The sequence below is a fragment of the Cydia strobilella genome, chromosome 19 (assembly GCF_947568885.1).
Source record: "Cydia strobilella chromosome 19, ilCydStro3.1, whole genome shotgun sequence".
NCBI lineage: Eukaryota > Metazoa > Arthropoda > Insecta > Lepidoptera > Tortricidae > Cydia > Cydia strobilella.
In genome coordinates this window covers 1,059,408-1,078,231 of record NC_086059.1, presented here as the reverse complement: position 1 = coordinate 1,078,231, position 18,824 = coordinate 1,059,408, and the positions used below count along the sequence as shown (strand labels likewise).

The window sequence follows — 18,824 nt, the reverse complement described above, 5'->3', positions numbered from 1 at the left end:
TTAAGGCGCCTTTGCAGCGGAGTAGCGTTGAAAAAACCCGGGAAAATTACGGGAAAATTTCAAAACGGCTCGTTTTTTTTCAAGTTTCTTTCGAAAAAAAACAATGCAAATTTCAGTTACAATACTTCCAAAAAAAAGAATAAAGCTGAAAAAAACCAAGTTTTTTTCAAAACTTTTCAATATATTTAATTAGGAATTTAAACAGATAGGTTAAGGTTGCATGTATAATGTGTTTGTTTATGGCATTGACACTGTCATCACTCATCAGTGGCATTGTGTGTGACGTATTTAATTTTTCTGAATAGAACTGAAAAAAAAACAAACAAAAAAAACGAAATTTTGTAAAATTTCCGAAAAAAAAAAACATTTGATTTTTTCCGGAATTTTCATCCCTACAGCGGAGTATACATGAACTATTGATGAACTCACCGCCACCGCACACCGTACATAATTTACGCTATAACGCACATCTTCCGCATGTCGCTCTCGTCTGGGTCTAGAGTTTCAGAGTCTTTGATGACGGGCTCTTTGCCTTTGATGTCGGGTAGGTACCTGGAACCGAAGCACTGTGTTAAAGCAGTGTTATAAATGATTACACTTTTAAAATAAAGTCTAGTTTATTCTTTGGTATTAAACTAGCGAACAAATCAAATTATTTTATGAAAGATTTGATTTGTGTTTTTTAAGTAGTCACACTATTATACATAAATTATAATCTGAAATAGACATTAATTAGCCACAATTTTTTTAACGTCATTATAAAATTATCGTGTAATGTTGCGTTGAAATTTTGGAAGTAATACTGAAGAAAAAACGGTCGGTGTAGCACAGCCACGTGCCGCTAGGGTTGAGTGTAGGCCTCATCTGTGTGCATACCTCTCATAGTCCAGCCCCTGCCGCTCGTAGAACAGCAGGTAGCCGCTGGCGGGGTCGATGGGCGGCCGGGGGCCCAGCTCGCGGCACATGGAGTCGTTGTAGCACAGCCACGTGCCGCTAGGGTTGCGCGCGTACGCCACGTAGTGCCCGCCACTCATCTGCCCTGAGTGGGACTGGCAACGAAACAAATAATTAGTTAAGTTTTATAAAACTTGGGGTATATTATATGTACCCTTTCACGGGAATCTCGCGATTTTTCTTTCAATATTAGACAGGCGCTGACAGCACGGCTCTTAATAATTTTCTATATCTACCCGTCCCTTGCACTTTTTTTTATATAAACCATGTAAGACGTTTGATATTAATTAAATAGTATTTTTTTTAACAAGGCTCCGTAATGTACAGTCAGATGCAGAGAGAGGTGACCCCCCTGCATACAATAAGTCTATGCAGGGGGGGGAGGTCACGTCTCTCAGCATTTGATTGTAAAAAAAAAATTTTTTTTTGGTGGCCCATGAGGGGAACGAACCGCCTATACTGCCTTCTCCAACAATGATGAACAGTAATCCTTACCACGACGGCATAGAGCCGGTACTTGAGCTGGAAGGGGTCCTGGTTCTCGGAGAGGTGGTGCTGGTGGTAGTCCACCAGGTTGTCGTCGGTGACGGGGGTGGCTAGGAGGCTTGTGGACTCCAGCCGCTCTCGCCGTCGGACTTCGCAGGACTCTCGACGCTTGTTAATTTTCACTCTAAAAAAGAAACGATTACTTAAATGATTGTAATTTAATTTGTAATTTGTATCCCTTATTGTGTAATTTACTCCATTTATTGCGTTACTTAAATTAATGACTGCCAATCGTATTATTTTTTAAGTTTTCTACATTCTCCAATTTCCCGAAAACGACTGGAGAATCTATTTTGAAAACATTATTTTTTGTAAGAAAGGGTACAGTAGGAGTTGTTCCCATTAACATTAACTCAGAATCTGATGATGGGATCCTGAAGAAGCCGGGGGACCTGCTCATATATTATAAATGAATATATAAATGATTTCGGTACTTATTTATGGTAACCTCTATGATGAAATCATTTGATGAAGTGGAATTTTCAATCGAAGTCCATAAAATAATGGCATTATAATTATAAACGGTTTTGTAAATGGTTTTTGACATGTAAATTGGTTTTATGAATAAAATGATTATGATTATGATTAAAGTCGGTTATATTCTTATTAAAAGTCATTGGTAAACAAAGTTTTGTTCAATCGTGCCTGAGTTTAGGTGGGTCTTTGCTCTTGACCGTGGGCGTGGCAGGTTCAGCTTCTTCGACTTCGCTCTCAGTCTCGCTCTCGCTTTCCGAGATGGTGTCTTCCACGTCCACAAACATTGACGATCTCCGCCTGAACACATATTATAGAATAATTAGTACAAATGACTAGAATCAGTACAGAACCAGAAACAAAGGGAGACAGGATATGCTCAAATGAGAACGCAGATTTTGAGGGACGATCAAGACAGCGTGAAAGTGGATACCTGTAGATGTTATTAATTTCCATGTGCCTTGCTATAGTTTCTTGTGGTACTGATGCGAGGTATGGCGACGGATCGAAGTCTTGGAAGGGGAAGTTGACCACCTTCTGTGACTTGATCCATTTGTTGTTTACGTACTGGAACCGCTTCAAGTGTATAATCTGAAAAATGTACGCTGGTATTACGGTCTACGATTATTGTTCACGGCACGGGAAGCGGGCCGCGACATAACATTTACTATGTACAGGGTTGTTTGTTTGCTGCCATAAGCCCCAATCCTGCACGAGTTGGCGACCGTGACAGGACACTGCCTGCAAGCAATGGCCAGTGAAGTGCAATTTTTGATATATCGATGAGACGCTGATTGTTGTATCTACTACTGAATTTATCAACATCCAAATGCATGGCATCCGTACTCGATGACATACACTAATTAGCGCATATCATATGCCGATATATGATCCTTACGTCATTAGGAAAATTAGACAATTTACTAATACTGAGGCAGCTAGCCTAGTTTCTTGCCGGTCCCATATTGGGATACCTACCTAGTTACAATGTAGGAGGGATTTAAATCTTCTCGGATCAGAGTTTCCCGTTCAAAAGCGCACTTTTGTTTATCATAGTTATTTTTATAGTGTTAGTTCATAGTCAGAAGAAGGTAGCGCTGTTCGTGCGAGGTAAAGGGAGACGGGACTCACCAGTATAGGGGGCAGCCGCCATATCTGCAGCACTTTAGTGGCAGGTTGAGCCGCCCTACATCTCGCACAGTGGTAGCGCTGTTCGAGGCGCTCGTGCGAGGTAAAGGCTCGGAGACAGGAGGCTAAGTCCACGGGCCGGGCTGCGAGGGCGCTGCTTTCGGACACCGATGGGTGGATCACCCATGCCTGCAATATAAAAAAAATATAGTTCATTGACTTTCGGTTCACTTGGATTTTTTTTTGCAATTTTTACATGTGCAAGTTCCAATCCCAGTGGTATAATTTAAAGCCTTAATATTTAATTTTAGCTACGTTCAAATATCTAGAAAACGGGTTTTGTCGCTGTAACTACTGGAGGACCGCGCACAATCTCTCTGCTTTGCCTTAAGGTTGACTGGTAGAGAATGCTTTTGGCATTAAGTCCACCTTTTGTACGATAAGTTTTTCTTTTGTGCAATAAAGATTAAATAAATAAATAGACTTGATCCAAATTGAGAAGAATAATAAAAATACCGTCGCAACTCTCGGAAAAGGAATGTTAGGGTCGATTTTTTTTTTTATAAAGTATATATATTAAGTATTTGCGAAATGTTGTAATTTGTAATTTAGTATAATTTTGAGTAGTTTTAGGATACTTTTTTATAGTTTTAGGATAGTTTTTGCTCCTTATATTTCTTTCTTGCTGTGCATGCTTGCTTTGGATGGCATTCTTATGCAATACCTACCACTCATGTACTCTTTGTAACTATGTTGAATGTTGTCTGTTTAGTGTGCCTTTTAAATAAAATAAAATATCACTTTTCCGAAATATACGTACTTTTTCGATTTTAATGACAACGTCTGCATCTTAAATAGAAGATATACCTTTTCTCTTGTAGACTGGTACCGCAGATGCAGTGCGGTGGGGTCCCAATCGATGGCGAGCTGTGCGCCGCGGCGCCCGCGCAGCTGGCGCAGGAGGCTGAAGTCCAGCCGCGTGAGCGAGCCTTCACACGATTCCTGCACACAGGCACATCTTAAGGCCCTTCGCTCACGGAGCTACTCAAAAATAACTAGTTACAAACGTAAATTACTAACGAGTTGCTTGAGCGTCACCGCCCATACATTCTCATTGAGGTTCGCACACGACGCGACTAGTCACAAACCGGTTAGTAACGCGTCAGCAACTGATCGTGCGTGACGCGTCGTGCCGGTCTCCGCGCTACTGGTCACCAGAGTTTTCTGTGATTTTGGAAAAAATGAGCAAGCAAACCGTGTCTGTCTGTCTGTATGTCCGTCTGTCTGTCTGTCTGTCTGTCCGTCTGTATGTCCGTTTGTCTGTCTCTCCGTCCGTTTGTCTGTCTCTCCGTCCGTCTGTCTGTCTGTCCGTCTGTCCGTCTCGTGTGCTTTTGTGAGCAGAAATAAACAGAACTGACTGAAACCTTGGAACTTGACTAGCGTCGTGTGCGAGGTACGGTTTCTAAATGGTTTGTAATTGTAATTACTAATTAGTTCCGTCATTTTTGAGTAGCTCCGTGAGCGAAGGGCCTAAGAGTTGAAAGTGCAATACGGCTAAAGTGTAAATGATAATCTTTATTTTATCTTGGAATTGTTAAATTTCTCTTCATAATACAGAAAACAGTCGCGTTTCAAAGATACTGACAAATAAAACCCATAGTCTAAACCATTGAAATTTGAAACAGAATATTTATAGTAGTTTATGTGACTGCTACATAATGAAAGGCATTAAAACTCGAGTGTGGTTTTATGAAACGAACGTAGTGAGTTTCATAAAAGAATCCCACGAGTGTTTTAATGCCTAATTATGTACAGTTACATACACTGCTTTATCTACACACATATTATAAACTTTCTATGATATATTCACTAACCTCATATTACAGCCGACATTGGGGCATAGTTGCTTTCTGGCGGAATTCGCGGATATGAGGTGGCGTCTCCGAAATATCTTTATCACACATTTTACACGAAACTTGCTCGAGTTACTTTAAAAACAACAAAACAAATTATTTTTTACTTACAAATTAATTAAAAGATAAACTGCACGTCAAATGGCGGCAAAGAAAACTTTTTTCACACATGTCACGCATCCGTAGTTTTTTAATTCAGACAAACTAGAGTGGGGGTCGATTGCCATATAGTTCGATACCAACTAACATGCGAGATTTGTCAAATTTGTATGCAATTGATATTTCATTTCGAATAAAACGTCATCTCGACTGACATTAGAATAGAGGTCAAATCAAATTAATTTTCACAGATAAAAAATTTGCTGTAACAAAACAGTTTATCTTAATGTTGGCCATTATTTACGGATTTTGAAGGCATCATAGAGGGTTTATGATATGTGTGTAGATAAAATGCTATAAAACTTTTTTTCAACTCGTCGACCATAATGGCTGAGTTAAGATTTCGTATACCAAACTGTAATTGGGTACTTTTCATGTATGGGCTCCCAACTCAACTATAATGTTGCAGTAAGGTTTACGAAGGGTGGTATTACCTGATCTTCTCCAGCTCTTGCAGTGTTCTGCCGTAGCTTGGCTCTGGCGATGGGGGAGCTGGAGTCAGGCGTGTCCGCGTCGATGTGAGGTTGTTGCGCGCACCGTTGTGGACATGCATTGTTTCCTACAAAAATATTTTTTTAATATTATTGTTGTATGTAGGCCTTTTTGAGTGTCACATCGACCAGCAGTAATCTATTGTGATGCCCATTGAATCTGGGAAATTTCATATTGTTTGAGCCGTAATGTTCTGTATCTCATAAAGTTGCAATCAACAAAAAGACATAACTACACTTAGTGCTTTTATCAAAATTACATTTTGTGTTTTACCAAGCCAAATTTTGAAGTGTATTGTTTTCTGTTTGTTTTCATACTGATAGTGAGTTCAAGAGTTAATTGCATCAACTGCATTATTGACCAAAGAGCTTTATGGGAGACATTTCGCTTATAAAATCGTGCAATTCATATTCACTCATTAGTTTATTTACCGTTTTGTTGCAATTGGTACAATTGTATGTAGCTTTATGCATGATCACTAACCTCAACTCTCCTGCCTACCTTGCCGTATACTTACCTATAATTAGTATGTAACATTGAAAATATAATCGACTGGACCTGCCGGGCTAGCACATGATTGGCGCGAGAGTATCTTACAGTTAGTAAAAGACGGGTAGTCTATCTCGCGGCGAGATACTGTCGCGTCAATCATGTGCTCGGCCTACAGCAATTCTATTTCAAAAATTAATTGCACTATTACATGACTAAATTAAAAAAACTTTGAAATTCGTTTTATAGCACTAAAACTTACGCCTCGTTTCAATTTGCGGTTGTATTAAAATACACGCCGTAGAAGATGAAATATTTTACATATAGGCACTGGTTAAATACCAATACAGCAGTCTGGTTCAGTATCTAATTATTACCTGGTCGGCTGCAGTTGCATATACTTTTTAGGGTTCCATACCCAAAGGGTAAAAACGGGACCCTATTACTAAGACTTCTCTGTCCGTCTGTCACCAGGCTGTATCTCATGGACCGTGATAGCTAGAGTTGAAATTTTCACAGACGATGTATTTCTGTTGCCGCAAAAACAACAAATTCTAAAAAGTACGGAAATCTCGGTGGGCGTGTCCGACTTGCACTTGTCCGGTTTTTCTTATTCCTGTCAATTTACTCTGGTTTGAGGCAACAAACCGCCCTAAGTAAAAAAGGTTTTAAATAATAACAAAAGGGAACACGCAAAAAACTTTATTTCATACTTAAAATACGACACAATCGTAAAATATTAAGGCCGTTCCCTGAGCAGAAGGCGAAAAATCTCCTATTATGATCATGTTTTTCTAAGAGGCGTTTAAATTTGTAGACGTGGAAAAAATATATGTAGTTCTTGACTATATTATCTTTAATAACATAGCGAATTATGACACTTCGCACTCTAACTCGGACTTTTAATCAAACTTTACTCGGTTATTTATTATGTGATACTATAAACAAAAAAAAGAGGAAAAAACAATCTTAACTTAAATAGTAATTTCATAGTCGCACTTAAACTATCGTGAGACATATTTCAAAATATTTATCAGTACGGTTTTTACTCACTATTATTTTTAGTCGCTTTTGGCGACATGTTTCGGATTCTTTGGGAATCCATCCTCAGGCACGAGTGTCCGCGGCGGTTGTTCGTCGTGCACTGGATTCCCAAAGAATCCGAAACATGTCGCCAAAAGCGACTAAAAATAATAGTGAGTAAAAACCGTACTGATAAATATTTTGAGTAATTTCGATATTATAAGGTAACGTTTTTAAAATAAATAAAAAACGACAAAATTCGATCAAAATGGACACTTGGCGCGCATGATCTTTCCCGTTCTTTCTTGCGAAATGTGACAGTGACAGCGGCAAACCGATGGAACGGCCTTAAAGGAAGTTATTTGTTACATAAAAATTTTACCTTTTATATGCTGCATTTAGTCTTAATTATAATGAATGAAACAAAAAACATAATAAATTGAAGAAATTACACACAAAGTAAAAAAAAGCCTGACGGACTATACTGACGGACTGCAACCCGACTGCAGCTTATATGGGAACTGCACGCCGACGTTGCATTTGGCGCGCAGTTCCCATACAAATTGCAGTCGCCCAGTCGGGTTGCAGTCGCCCAGTCGGGTTGCAGTCGCCCAGTCGGGTTGCAGTCGCCCAGTCGGGTTGCATTCCTCCTGTATCGGCCCTTAAATCACACTTTCAATTTATATCAACCACTTTTATGATTTTTATTAAACCGAAAACCGTTTAACATTTTGTCGATCTGCGCTTTCGTATAGTCAGCGAAAGGGTCGATGGCAAAAATTGCGCCGCCAGCCGGCTGCCCCGCGTTCCTCCTATTTATTTCTATCAGGGTTTCATAAAATGCCTTGTAGTGTACCCACTTGTCGTACGGACATTGGTAATTCCTGTGGTATTTCTTGATGAACTCTTCAAACAGTTGTGGAGAGTTGTTTAAATCGATATCTTCAGTACCGTTAGGGTTCTTTTTAGCGGCGACAATAGTCGCGAGTAGTAAGAAGTAAAATGTTTTCATGGTGAAAAGTCAGGGTGGTGTGAGGTGAATTCTTTTATACAGTAATTTTATTTGGTATAATCTCATTGTGATTTAAGGATTAGAAATGGTGTATTGAAAATGTTTAATCAAAGGTTCATGTACCGTTAAAAACTAGAAGGCAAAGATAGGTCCAAGTTTATTTTAAATAACAAGTAAGTTTATTTTTTTTGTCTAAAAAGTGGTATTTAATAGGGTATAGGTACTATAAATTGAAATATAAATTAAAATTATTATTAAATAAGTACATATTATAATTATTATTATATATATTATTATTAAATAACAGTGGGAGATACCTTATACAATGGCGTGGAGAGGTTCAAGTATCTTGGATGCATCGTCGCAGATACCAACCAGAGAGAGGGCGAGATACAAGTCCGGATCCAGAATGCTCTACGCTGTGCTGCTGCCCTGCACAAAGTGTTAGTGTCCAAGCTAATGACCAGGAACACGAAGCTTCGAATATACAAAACGGTCATAAGGCCAATTCTTATGTACGGATGCGAAGCCTGGACACTAACACAAAAAGAGGAGCGCGCGCTGCTGGTAGCCGAGCGGAAGATCTACTGCAAGATATTGGGACCCACACGTCGAGAGGATGGAACCTGGAGACTCCGCAAGAACCAGATTGAAGATCTGGTGTCCGAGCCGAACATCATCGGAGAAACGAAAGCCGCCAGGCTCCGATGGCTCGGGCACGTAGTCCGGATGGGGGAAGATCGCGCAGTCTGGAGGGCGTACTCTGGAGTACCAAGTGGCCGAAGACCGTCTGGACGCCCTAGGTACCGCTGGAGAGACGAAGTGCAGAAAGACCTCAGCGAACTCGGCGCCGTCGACTGGACAGAAACGGCTTTGGACAGAGTAGCATGGCGGTCTTTGGTGTCGGAGGCCAAGATCCACTTCGGGTCGTCGCGCCACAGCAGTAAGTAAGTAAGTATTAAATAACTTATTTGTAACTGTTAATCAAGATTGTATAATTTGGGACCTAAATCTCAGTGAAGAAACAAGAATCTGATCTTTAATGGATGATTGATATTGAGCATGGGTGAGCGCCCTCCTGGGTGTGCCATCTGGTAGTTTAAAAAAAGCATTAATAACTTGATAATTACACTTTAAGCTTTTAAAACGAGGCTCTCGTGCATATAAACCACTGCAGCCCCATGAGTAGCTGCAGCCTGCTCGTTTTTATATTAAAAAAAAAAAAAAAAAAACTTCGTTACTACTCGTCTTTTTCCTCAAACTTGGCTGTACACACTACGTTTACGTGTGTAATGTAATAAGTATAATCAATTACGGATAAAGCGGAACGCAGATAAATTCTACTTACATGTTCAGTTTTGACACGTGTATGTCACGGTCAAAATTAGAATCGGTCGAAACAAACATTTATTATGATTAAAAAATTTATTATTGACATTGGCCTTGTGGATTTTATTTTCTTAATTATGGACGGTCGTTTTGTGTAAGGTTCGCACATGAGTATGAGAGAGGGCCGGTCGGAGTTAGATTATGCGCGTCGCCGACGGAGGACGTAAAGGCCCGACTACGGCCGATTGCTAAATGCTATCCGAAATTAAACTGATGACCAGGAGTCGTAGCACGGTACGCTTATCACCATGCCTGTCACGTTCTAACAAGTATGTGAGTGCGAAAGTGACGGACTTAGTGATAGGGGAAACCATGCTGCGCGGGCAGGTTCGTACTAGGGTTGAAAATTCTCGAAAAAATCATCTTTTCTTTCAGGACGTTTTGAAACTTTCGTTTTTTCCCTTTTTTTTCAGTTTTTATCGGAAAAATATAGACAATAAGTGACATTGTTTTTTTCCGAATAAAACTGAAAAAAAAACACGGCTTTTAAAAAAAAAACGGGACGTCTACAGAGTTTTTTCAACCCTAACGGTAGAAAAAATTTCAAAAAATTATTTTTTGTTTAGGACGTTTTGAAATCTTCGTTTTTTCAAGGTTTTTATCGGAAAAATATAGACACTAAGTGACATTGTTTTTTCCAAATAGAACTGAAAAAAACATGGCTTTTAGAGAAAAACGGGACGTCTTCCGGGTTTTTTATTTTATTTTGGTACATGGAAAACCAACAGCGCTATACATATCCAAAAACTATAATAGAATTAGAAAACCAATTATAGGTTTTCACTTATAGAAACCCAGGGATGGTAGGGGTTTTCAGCCAAATTTTTCGAAAAAATCAATTTTTTAGGACGTTTTGAAATTTTAGTTTTTCTCACTCTCGTGTCGGACAGAGCGCGCACCACGCGCCGCTGCCGGACACGAGAGTGAGAGAGATAGTTGGTGTTCTTTATTGTGTGTACTCACCGTAGGTACATAGAGGCGCGTCGTCGCTGGGCAAGGCGCAGCCTCGGCACAGCGCGGGCCACGGACAGAGCGCGCACCACGCGCCGCTGCCGGACACGAGAGTGAGAGAGATAGTTGGTGTTCTTTATTGTGTGTACTCACCGTAGGTACATAGAGGCGCGTCGTCGCTGGGCAAGGCGCAGCCTCGGCACAGCGCGGGCCACGGACAGAGCGCGCACCACGCGCCGCTGCCGGACACGAGAGTGAGAGAGATAGTTGGTGTTCTTTATTGTGTGTACTCACCGTAGGTACATAGAGGCGCGTCGTCGCTGGGCAAGGCGCAGCCTCGGCACAGCGCGGGCCACGGACAGAGCGCGCACCACGCGCCGCTACCGGACACGAGAGTGAGAGAGATAGTTGGTGTTCTTTATTGTGTGTACTCACCGTAGGTACATAGAGGCGCGTCGTCGCTGGGCAAGGCGCAGCCTCGGCACAGCGCGGGCCACGGACAGAGCGCGCACCACGCGCCGCTGCCGGACACGAGAGTGAGAGAGATAGTTGGTGTTCTTTATTGTGTGTACTCACCGTAGGTACATAGAGGCGCGTCGTCGCCGGGCAAGGCGCAGCCTCGGCACAGCGCGGGCCACGGACAGAGCGCGCACCACGCGCCGCTGCCGGACACGAGAGTGAGAGAGATAGTTGGTGTTCTTTATTGTGTGTACTCACCGTAGGTACATAGAGGCGCGTCGTCGCTGGGCAAGGCGCAGCCTCGGCACAGCGCGGGCCACGGACAGAGCGCGCACCACGCGCCGCTGCCGGACACGAGAGTGAGAGAGATAGTTGGTGTTCTTTATTGTGTGTACTCACCGTAGGTACATAGAGGCGCGTCGTCGCTGGGCAAGGCGCAGCCTCGGCACAGCGCGGGCCACGGACAGAGCGCGCACCACGCGCCGCTGCCGGACACGAGAGTGAGAGAGATAGTTGGTGTTCTTTATTGTGTGTACTCACCGTAGGTACATAGAGGCGCGTCGTCGCTGGGCAAGGCGCAGCCTCGGCACAGCGCGGGCCACGGACAGAGCGCGCACCACGCGCCGCTACCGGACACGAGAGTGAGAGAGATAGTTGGTGTTCTTTATTGTGTGTACTCACCGTAGGTACATAGAGGCGCGTCGTCGCTGGGCAAGGCGCAGCCTCGGCACAGCGCGGGCCACGGACAGAGCGCGCACCACGCGCCGCTGCCGGACACGAGAGTGAGAGAGATAGTTGGTGTTCTTTATTGTGTGTACTCACCGTAGGTACATAGAGGCGCGTCGTCGCTGGGCAAGGCGCAGCCTCGGCACAGCGCGGGCCACGGACAGAGCGCGCACCACGCGCCGCTGCCGGACACGAGAGTGAGAGAGATAGTTGGTGTTCTTTATTGTGTGTACTCACCGTAGGTACATAGAGGCGCGTCGTCGCTGGGCAAGGCGCAGCCTCGGCACAGCGCGGGCCACGGACAGAGCGCGCACCACGCGCCGCTGCCGGACACGAGAGTGAGAGAGATAGTTGGTGTTCTTTATTGTGTGTACTCACCGTAGGTACATAGAGGCGCGTCGTCGCTGGGCAAGGCGCAGCCTCGGCACAGCGCGGGCCACGGACAGAGCGCGCACCACGCGCCGCTGCCGGACACGAGACGCAACGTGAACGGGAACTCGTAACCGAGGCTGTCGTCACTGTGGACATAGTGAGCTATATTACAATACTACCTTTTTTCTACTCGTCGACCGAAATAGTTCAATTAAGATTTCGTATACTAAACTGCAATTGAGTACTTTTCATGTATGGGCAACTCAACCATAATATTCATTTCAATACAGTTTTCGAATTTAAACTGTTGTGAGACAAACTAATATTAAATCATTTTACGGTTTAGACTCACTTGTTTTAGTCACTCGCCGTCGTCGTCTTTGTTTTGTTATAACATGTCGCGCGAGTGACTAAAACAAGTGAGTCTAAACCGTAATAGTACATTACTACAGAGGCCGGGAAGTAAGGGGTTGCCGGCCGAATGCATATATACGGCCGAACGTAGTGAGGCCGGATAGTTATGAGGCCGACAACCCCTTTTCACGCCGATGTATGTATAGTGCTTTTCTCAAACATGCAATGAAAAAAATAAAGAAATCTCCACGAAATCAAAGTTTTAATTCTAAAGAAACTAAAAGTAAACTAGGCACAAAATATAACTACCACCTGTACCTATCTTTATCACACGTGTCGTATATTTTACACATGTAGTTAATCAATTTATTACACAAATGTTCAAAGGTATATTTATGTATCTTTGATTTTTCGCCTTGCATCCTTCTGACTGTAGTGTTAGTAGCCACATAACTAAGATTACATCGTTTTTTATGTTGATATTATGCTTCACATACATCGTTGCCTTAAACATGGAGTATAATTAACAGGTATTCATTTAATATTTTCGTCGGAACTCATATTAAATAACACAATAAACAACGCACAATAAATCCAATAAAATAGAATTACAGATACACAATGAAAAATGTTCAACTTTACCTCCAAAACGATTAAAAAAACACCAACGCGTGTTTGAGTAGACATTTTTACCGCTAATATTTAAATGAAATATAGTTTGTCAAAGGACTGTCTCATTTCAAACATAGACAGAGATAATCATACTATCTTTGTCTTACACTGGTACTAGCACCCAAAAGAAAAGGATGAGTATAGTTTTTTTTGTTCTTATTTACTGACAAACTGGTTTGACCAACTATATTTTAAATCTGTATTTGTAGGTAAATTTGCAATTCAATATTATTGGAATTTGTTAATAATATTTTATTTATATATTTTTTGTAAATTCGATACAAATAAAACTGCAAAATATATTAATTATCGTTTATTGTTTTTTTTTAAGGGGTATTGGCAGAATGTCATTCCGAACCATAAGCAAATATTGGTTATAGTTTTTTTTTTTGGCTGAATGCCATGATGCTTCACAAATATATGTGAAATGGAAATTAAAAAAGAGCCACTTCCCGGCCTAGGCCTGCAACTTTGTATGAAATTTCATTACAGGCCCCTCGTCTAGCCGCGCCGGAGTCGTGATACTTCCCAGCCTAATATAAAGAACGTAATATCAATATTACATAGCATGTTTGAGAAAAATGATTTAATGTCAATACAGTTTAATCAACTATAATGAAATTGACCAATCACAGCTCGCCAAAATCGAGAAAAAGACTGTCTAAAAATTTAATTTAGCTTGAGCAAGTACCAGGGCTTCATGAGCTACGAGAAGGTGTCGTTGACCAGCCCGCCGGGCGGCTGGGCGCGTACGAGTATGAGAGCGCGGTTGCTGGCGTATCTTAGCTGAATACTTTTGGTTTGTTTAATATGATTCTACTAGACTTATATTGACCGGGATATGGACCGTGATTACCTTTTGTATTATTTATGAGCGCCCGATATTTCGACGCAGTTACATGGTTCATGTTCACGGCGGGAAATATCGGAAGCTCATAAATAATACAAAAGGTAATCACGGTCTATATTCCGGTCAATATAAGTCTAGTGAAACTAACCGTGAAATCGTTCAAAACTAATAATTCTACTAGTTTTAAAGTATTATTTTTGTTAACTCGTAGAAAAAGTATTGTATACAATAATGATATAATCAAGCTTTTCAATCTCGTACCTGACTTAGGCAACTCAGCAAGCTTCGTAGCCTAAACAAGGTACTCGACTGAAAAGCTCTCCATTATATCACAATTGTATAATAGTACATTATTGTCGAGGCTCGGAAGTAGCTACTTGCTGGCTGAGGATTCGTTTAATTGAATCCGAAGATTAAAATATATATATAGGTATAACAATTAAAAGATTTTTCTCAAAAATAGACGGCAAAGTCGACGTTGCCGGTTAAAAAGTAGGTCGCGAAGTGCGTTGTTTATGATCAGTCAAAAAATAAAAAAGTTAAAAACATTGCAGTCTCGATTTCGGGACTGCAATGTTGCATACAAATTCCATTATTTGTCGAGTTCCAAACTTTTTAAAAGTTGAAGTGGCCATATCAAATGAAGGCATAGGTCCGTTAAACAGCCAAACAGATGATCAGTACTTATTATTATAATGTTGGTACCGCGACTATTTAGGTGTCTCAAATAGGTTTGCGTATTTTCAGCAGCAAAATACACTTCTATTTTTAATTAAAAAAATAAATCGGCGGCAAAGCAAATCTTATAACTTTTTTTTGTGAAAAAATATACATAAGAACGTTGCTTCTGTAAAATATTTCTATTATATTTGTATTTTTTGCGCCGTTTTTGAGAAAAGCACTATATATGACTCGGCTGGAAGGCTACTTGCTGGCTTCGGATTCAATTAAACGGACTCCCAAGGTCGTCCGTTTAAAACGAATCCTCAGCCAGCAAGTAGCTACTTCCGAGCCTCGACAATAATGTACTATTCTTTGCCGCCTTTTTATTTTTTAAATTAAAAATAGAAGTGTATTTTTCTGCTGAAAATACGCCAACCTATTTGAGACACCTAAATAGTCGCGGTACCAACATTATAATAATAAGTACTGATGATCATCTCTTTGGCTGTTTCGTGGACCTATGCCTTCATTTGATATGGCCACTTCAACTTTTAAAAAGTTTGTAACTCGACAAATCGAGACTGCAATGTCTTTAACTTTTCAATTTTTCACTGACCATAAACTACGCACTTCGCGACCTACTTTTTAACCGGCAACGTCGACTTTGCCGTCCATTTTTGAGAAAACGTTTAAATGACACATTTGGATACCCATGCATTTACACCAGCGTTTCTTAAACTTTTTGCAGTCACGGACCATTTTCACAATTTATACAATTGGGTAGGTAAAGTTTTTTGAAGATAGGCAAATTATATTTTTATCCGATAGTATTCGTCATAACGATCACGGAAATGCAGCTCTTTTATTTTTATTTCGTATTAATTATTAAATATATTTTTTTAAGTGACCGAGATGACGTTTGTGAAATTTAATAGCAGATCAGGCACTAATGCCTTTGCACGTGATTTAATTGATGAGATAGAAAAAAAAACGATGTCAACTGTCAGTGTCACTTAGCTGTCATTGCCGAAAAATAACAGACAACGGCCCAACCCTTTCTGTTACCTTGCGATTTAGAGTTATCATATGGTTATCATTGAGATTTTTGACGACCTCAGCACGACCCAAGGACTTCTGATTCCCCACGACATCTGCGAGTATTTGGACAAAGATTGAATCTACTTTCGACAACTTGGCACTGCTTATTGGACAACGTTTTCTTCCCTTACGACGACCCGACCCCTGCGCTGACCCTTGGACTGAGTTTTGCAAGAAGGATGAGCGAGTTTATGCAAGCAGATTCTACAAACTTGCCCCACATGGACCTAGTTATGATTTTAAATTATTATCATAACAGCGATAAGCACAATGCCGCCGAAATAGCAGATCAGGCACTAATGCCTGTGCACGTGATTTAATTGATGAGATAGAAAAAAAAACGATGTCAACTGTCAGTGTCACTTAGCTGTCATTGCCGAAAAATTTTAATAACAAAATGTTTAATGTATGTATTTCACGGATACGTACAGGAGGGCCTTCGCTCCTCTAATTTCGGCGGCATTGTGCTTATCGCTGTTATGATAATAATTTAAAATCATAACTAGGTCCATGTGGGGCAAGTTTGTAGAATCTGCTTGCATAAACTCGCTCATCCTTCTTGCAAAACTCAGTCCAAGGGTCAGCGCAGGGGTCGGGTCGTCGTAAGGGAAGAAAACGTTGTCCAATAAGCAGTGCCAAGTTGTCGAAAGTAGATTCAATCTTTGTCCAAATACTCGCAGATGTCGTGGGGAATCAGAAGTCCTTGGGTCGTGCTGAGGTCGTCAAAAATCTCAATGATAACCATATGATAACTCTAAATCGCAAGGTAACAGAAAGGGTTGGGCCGTTGTCTGTTATTTTTCGGCAATGACAGCTAAGTGACACTGACAGTTGACATCGTTTTTTTTTCTATCTCATCAATTAAATCACGTGCAAAGGCATTAGTGCCTGATCTGCTATTAAATTTCACAAACGTCATCTCGGTCACTTAAAAAAATATATTTAATAAATAATACGAAATAAAAATAAAAGAGCTGCATTTCCGTGATCGTTATGACGAATACTATCGGTCAAAAATATAATTTGCCTATCTTCAAAAAACTTTACCTACCCAATTCCACGGACCCCGGTCAAAAATTGTTTTAGGAAAAATAATAAAAACCCTTATTTATATTTTAAAACTTACTTTTCTAAATTAAACTATCGTAAGACATATTTCAAAATCCTCCTCCTCCTCGTGCCTGAGGAAGGATTCCCGATGAATCCGAAACATGTCGCCAAAAGTGACTAAAAATAATAGTAAGTGAAACCGTACTGATGTAAACTTACTTTTATTGGAAGTTTCATTACACTTAGGTATCGTCATGTTTACTACAAGACTTCCTGACCTGATAAACTCCACTTTATGAAACCCTGATTTACACGAAGGCAGTTTTGAAGCGCGGCGCTGCTGGATTTTCGACGTTAAGCGTTGGCTGCTAAAGAGAATTGAGCGTACGGAACCCCGTGGGAACCGGGTCTTACACTTCAAGGTCGCTTTTGGCTTGCAATTTATCAAATCCTATGGCTCAAAGAGGGTTAACTGTGTCAAGGGTATGTAGCTTACCAGTCTGTGGCATGGTTGCTGGCGTCCAGCGGACGCAAGACTTGCGTCCACACATGCGCGTAGACGCTCCGGCCGGACACCCCGTGAGCCCACACTAGTAGAGGGACGCCGAACAGCGCGGTTTTGCTGCAATTGCTGCTCTGACCTGGTAGTAAGCGTCCACACGGGTTTTCCTGTACAAGGTTCTTACCAGTCTGTGGCATGGTTGGTCGCGTCGAGCGGGCGCGCGCTCAGTAGCCGCGCGACCTGCGTCCACACCTGCGCGTACACACTGCGGCCGGACATCCCGTGCGCTACGCCGACTAATAAAGGTACGCCGAATAGCGCGGGTTTGCTGCGCTGAGCTGGGAGGAAGTAGGCGTCCATACGTGTTTGTTTCCTGTACAAAAATATATAATAAATATTATAGGACAATTTTTAATACATCGACCTAGTCCCGCAGTAGTCCCTTGATATGTAATACATAGTTATGTATAAATAGAAAACATCCATAACTCAGGAACAAATATCATCGCCTCCCGGGCGAAAACTCGTAAAGTAAGTAAGGGCGATGTATAATTAATCTTCGTGGACGTCAGCTGCTGCTCCGTTGGTGGGTTGACCAATGGCAGTCACCGAAACACGTAAAAAAAGTCATCGCCTCCCGTTTGATAATTTGTCAGATGATAGTTTAAATTATATTATGAATTAAAACAACAGGTTGTATTGCGGTGGAAAGATCGTCAGCCGGTCACATGAACAATGGAGGAATAGAAATATGTTCCTGGCTCGCGCGGTCTACAACGGGTGACACCCGTTTTTTTACTCTTCTCTTTCTGACAAAACTTTTTTGCCAGACTATAGGAATAACTCACCGATGTACCGCCACCAAATACTGTATCCTCCTCGGCGCCGGGCTCACTTGCGTCTCATTCATCTTGTTCATATTAGAGGGAGACGAGCCGAACTTGACCTTGCCCAGTCTCGGACTGGCCTTCAAGTTTAAGCTCTTGACGGAAAGAGTGGGAGAGCTGTTGCCGTTCTTGTCTCTCTTCGGTAGAGTTCGGTAATCTTCGTTATCTATGTACTTGTAGAAGGTGGTCGGTGGGCTTTGAGACATGAGGATTTCGGACTTGGAGCGCTGGAAATGAATAGGTTAGGTTGGTTGCTTTGTTAGTATATATACATTTTGTAAGTTAGGTATTAGAATCTTATTGCTATAAGAGACTGAATCAGAATCAGAATATTTTTGTTTGTGAAAACATAGGTACAATGAAATTGTGGTTTGGCTGAATTGAATCTTCAGCAAAAAATCTTTAGGTGCAGTGGGTTCAGCCAGCAGTTGTTGAAAAATCGTAACGCTCGTAATCGTATTTTCTATAAAAAGGGACCTTATTGTCGATGGCGCTTACGCCATTATTAACGATGCTCCGATATAAATACAACGCCGCGCGACGCTGTACGGCGTAAGCGCCATCGACAATAAGGTCCCTTTTCATAGAAAATGTCCCATATACATTGCCAAAAAATATAATTAGCAATCCAGGGGCCTTTCTCTAGTAACTTCAATCAATT

At 41.4% G+C, this 18,824-nt stretch overlaps 1 protein-coding gene across 1 annotated transcript in view; it reads right to left on the bottom strand.

The window, feature by feature from the left end:
- Positions 1-292: 292 nt before the first annotated feature.
- The window catches only part of LOC134750322 (ubiquitin carboxyl-terminal hydrolase 32), a 67,713-nt gene continuing 49,181 nt past the window's right edge, over positions 293-18,824 (bottom strand). The window contains exons 25-40 of the mRNA XM_063685486.1: positions 18,125-18,390; positions 17,461-17,649; positions 12,083-12,233; positions 11,671-11,756; positions 11,248-11,333; positions 11,107-11,192; positions 10,966-11,051; positions 10,543-10,664; positions 5,609-5,733; positions 3,970-4,104; positions 3,106-3,291; positions 2,408-2,565; positions 2,146-2,274; positions 1,450-1,624; positions 877-1,049; positions 293-552 (exon numbers count right to left, since the gene is read on the bottom strand). Of these exons, the coding sequence (XP_063541556.1) occupies positions 453-552; positions 877-1,049; positions 1,450-1,624; positions 2,146-2,274; positions 2,408-2,565; positions 3,106-3,291; positions 3,970-4,104; positions 5,609-5,733; positions 10,543-10,664; positions 10,966-11,051; positions 11,107-11,192; positions 11,248-11,333; positions 11,671-11,756; positions 12,083-12,233; positions 17,461-17,649; positions 18,125-18,390 (2,253 nt within the window). The 3' untranslated portion in view covers positions 293-452. The remainder of the gene's footprint in view (positions 553-876; positions 1,050-1,449; positions 1,625-2,145; positions 2,275-2,407; positions 2,566-3,105; positions 3,292-3,969; positions 4,105-5,608; positions 5,734-10,542; positions 10,665-10,965; positions 11,052-11,106; positions 11,193-11,247; positions 11,334-11,670; positions 11,757-12,082; positions 12,234-17,460; positions 17,650-18,124; positions 18,391-18,824) is intronic.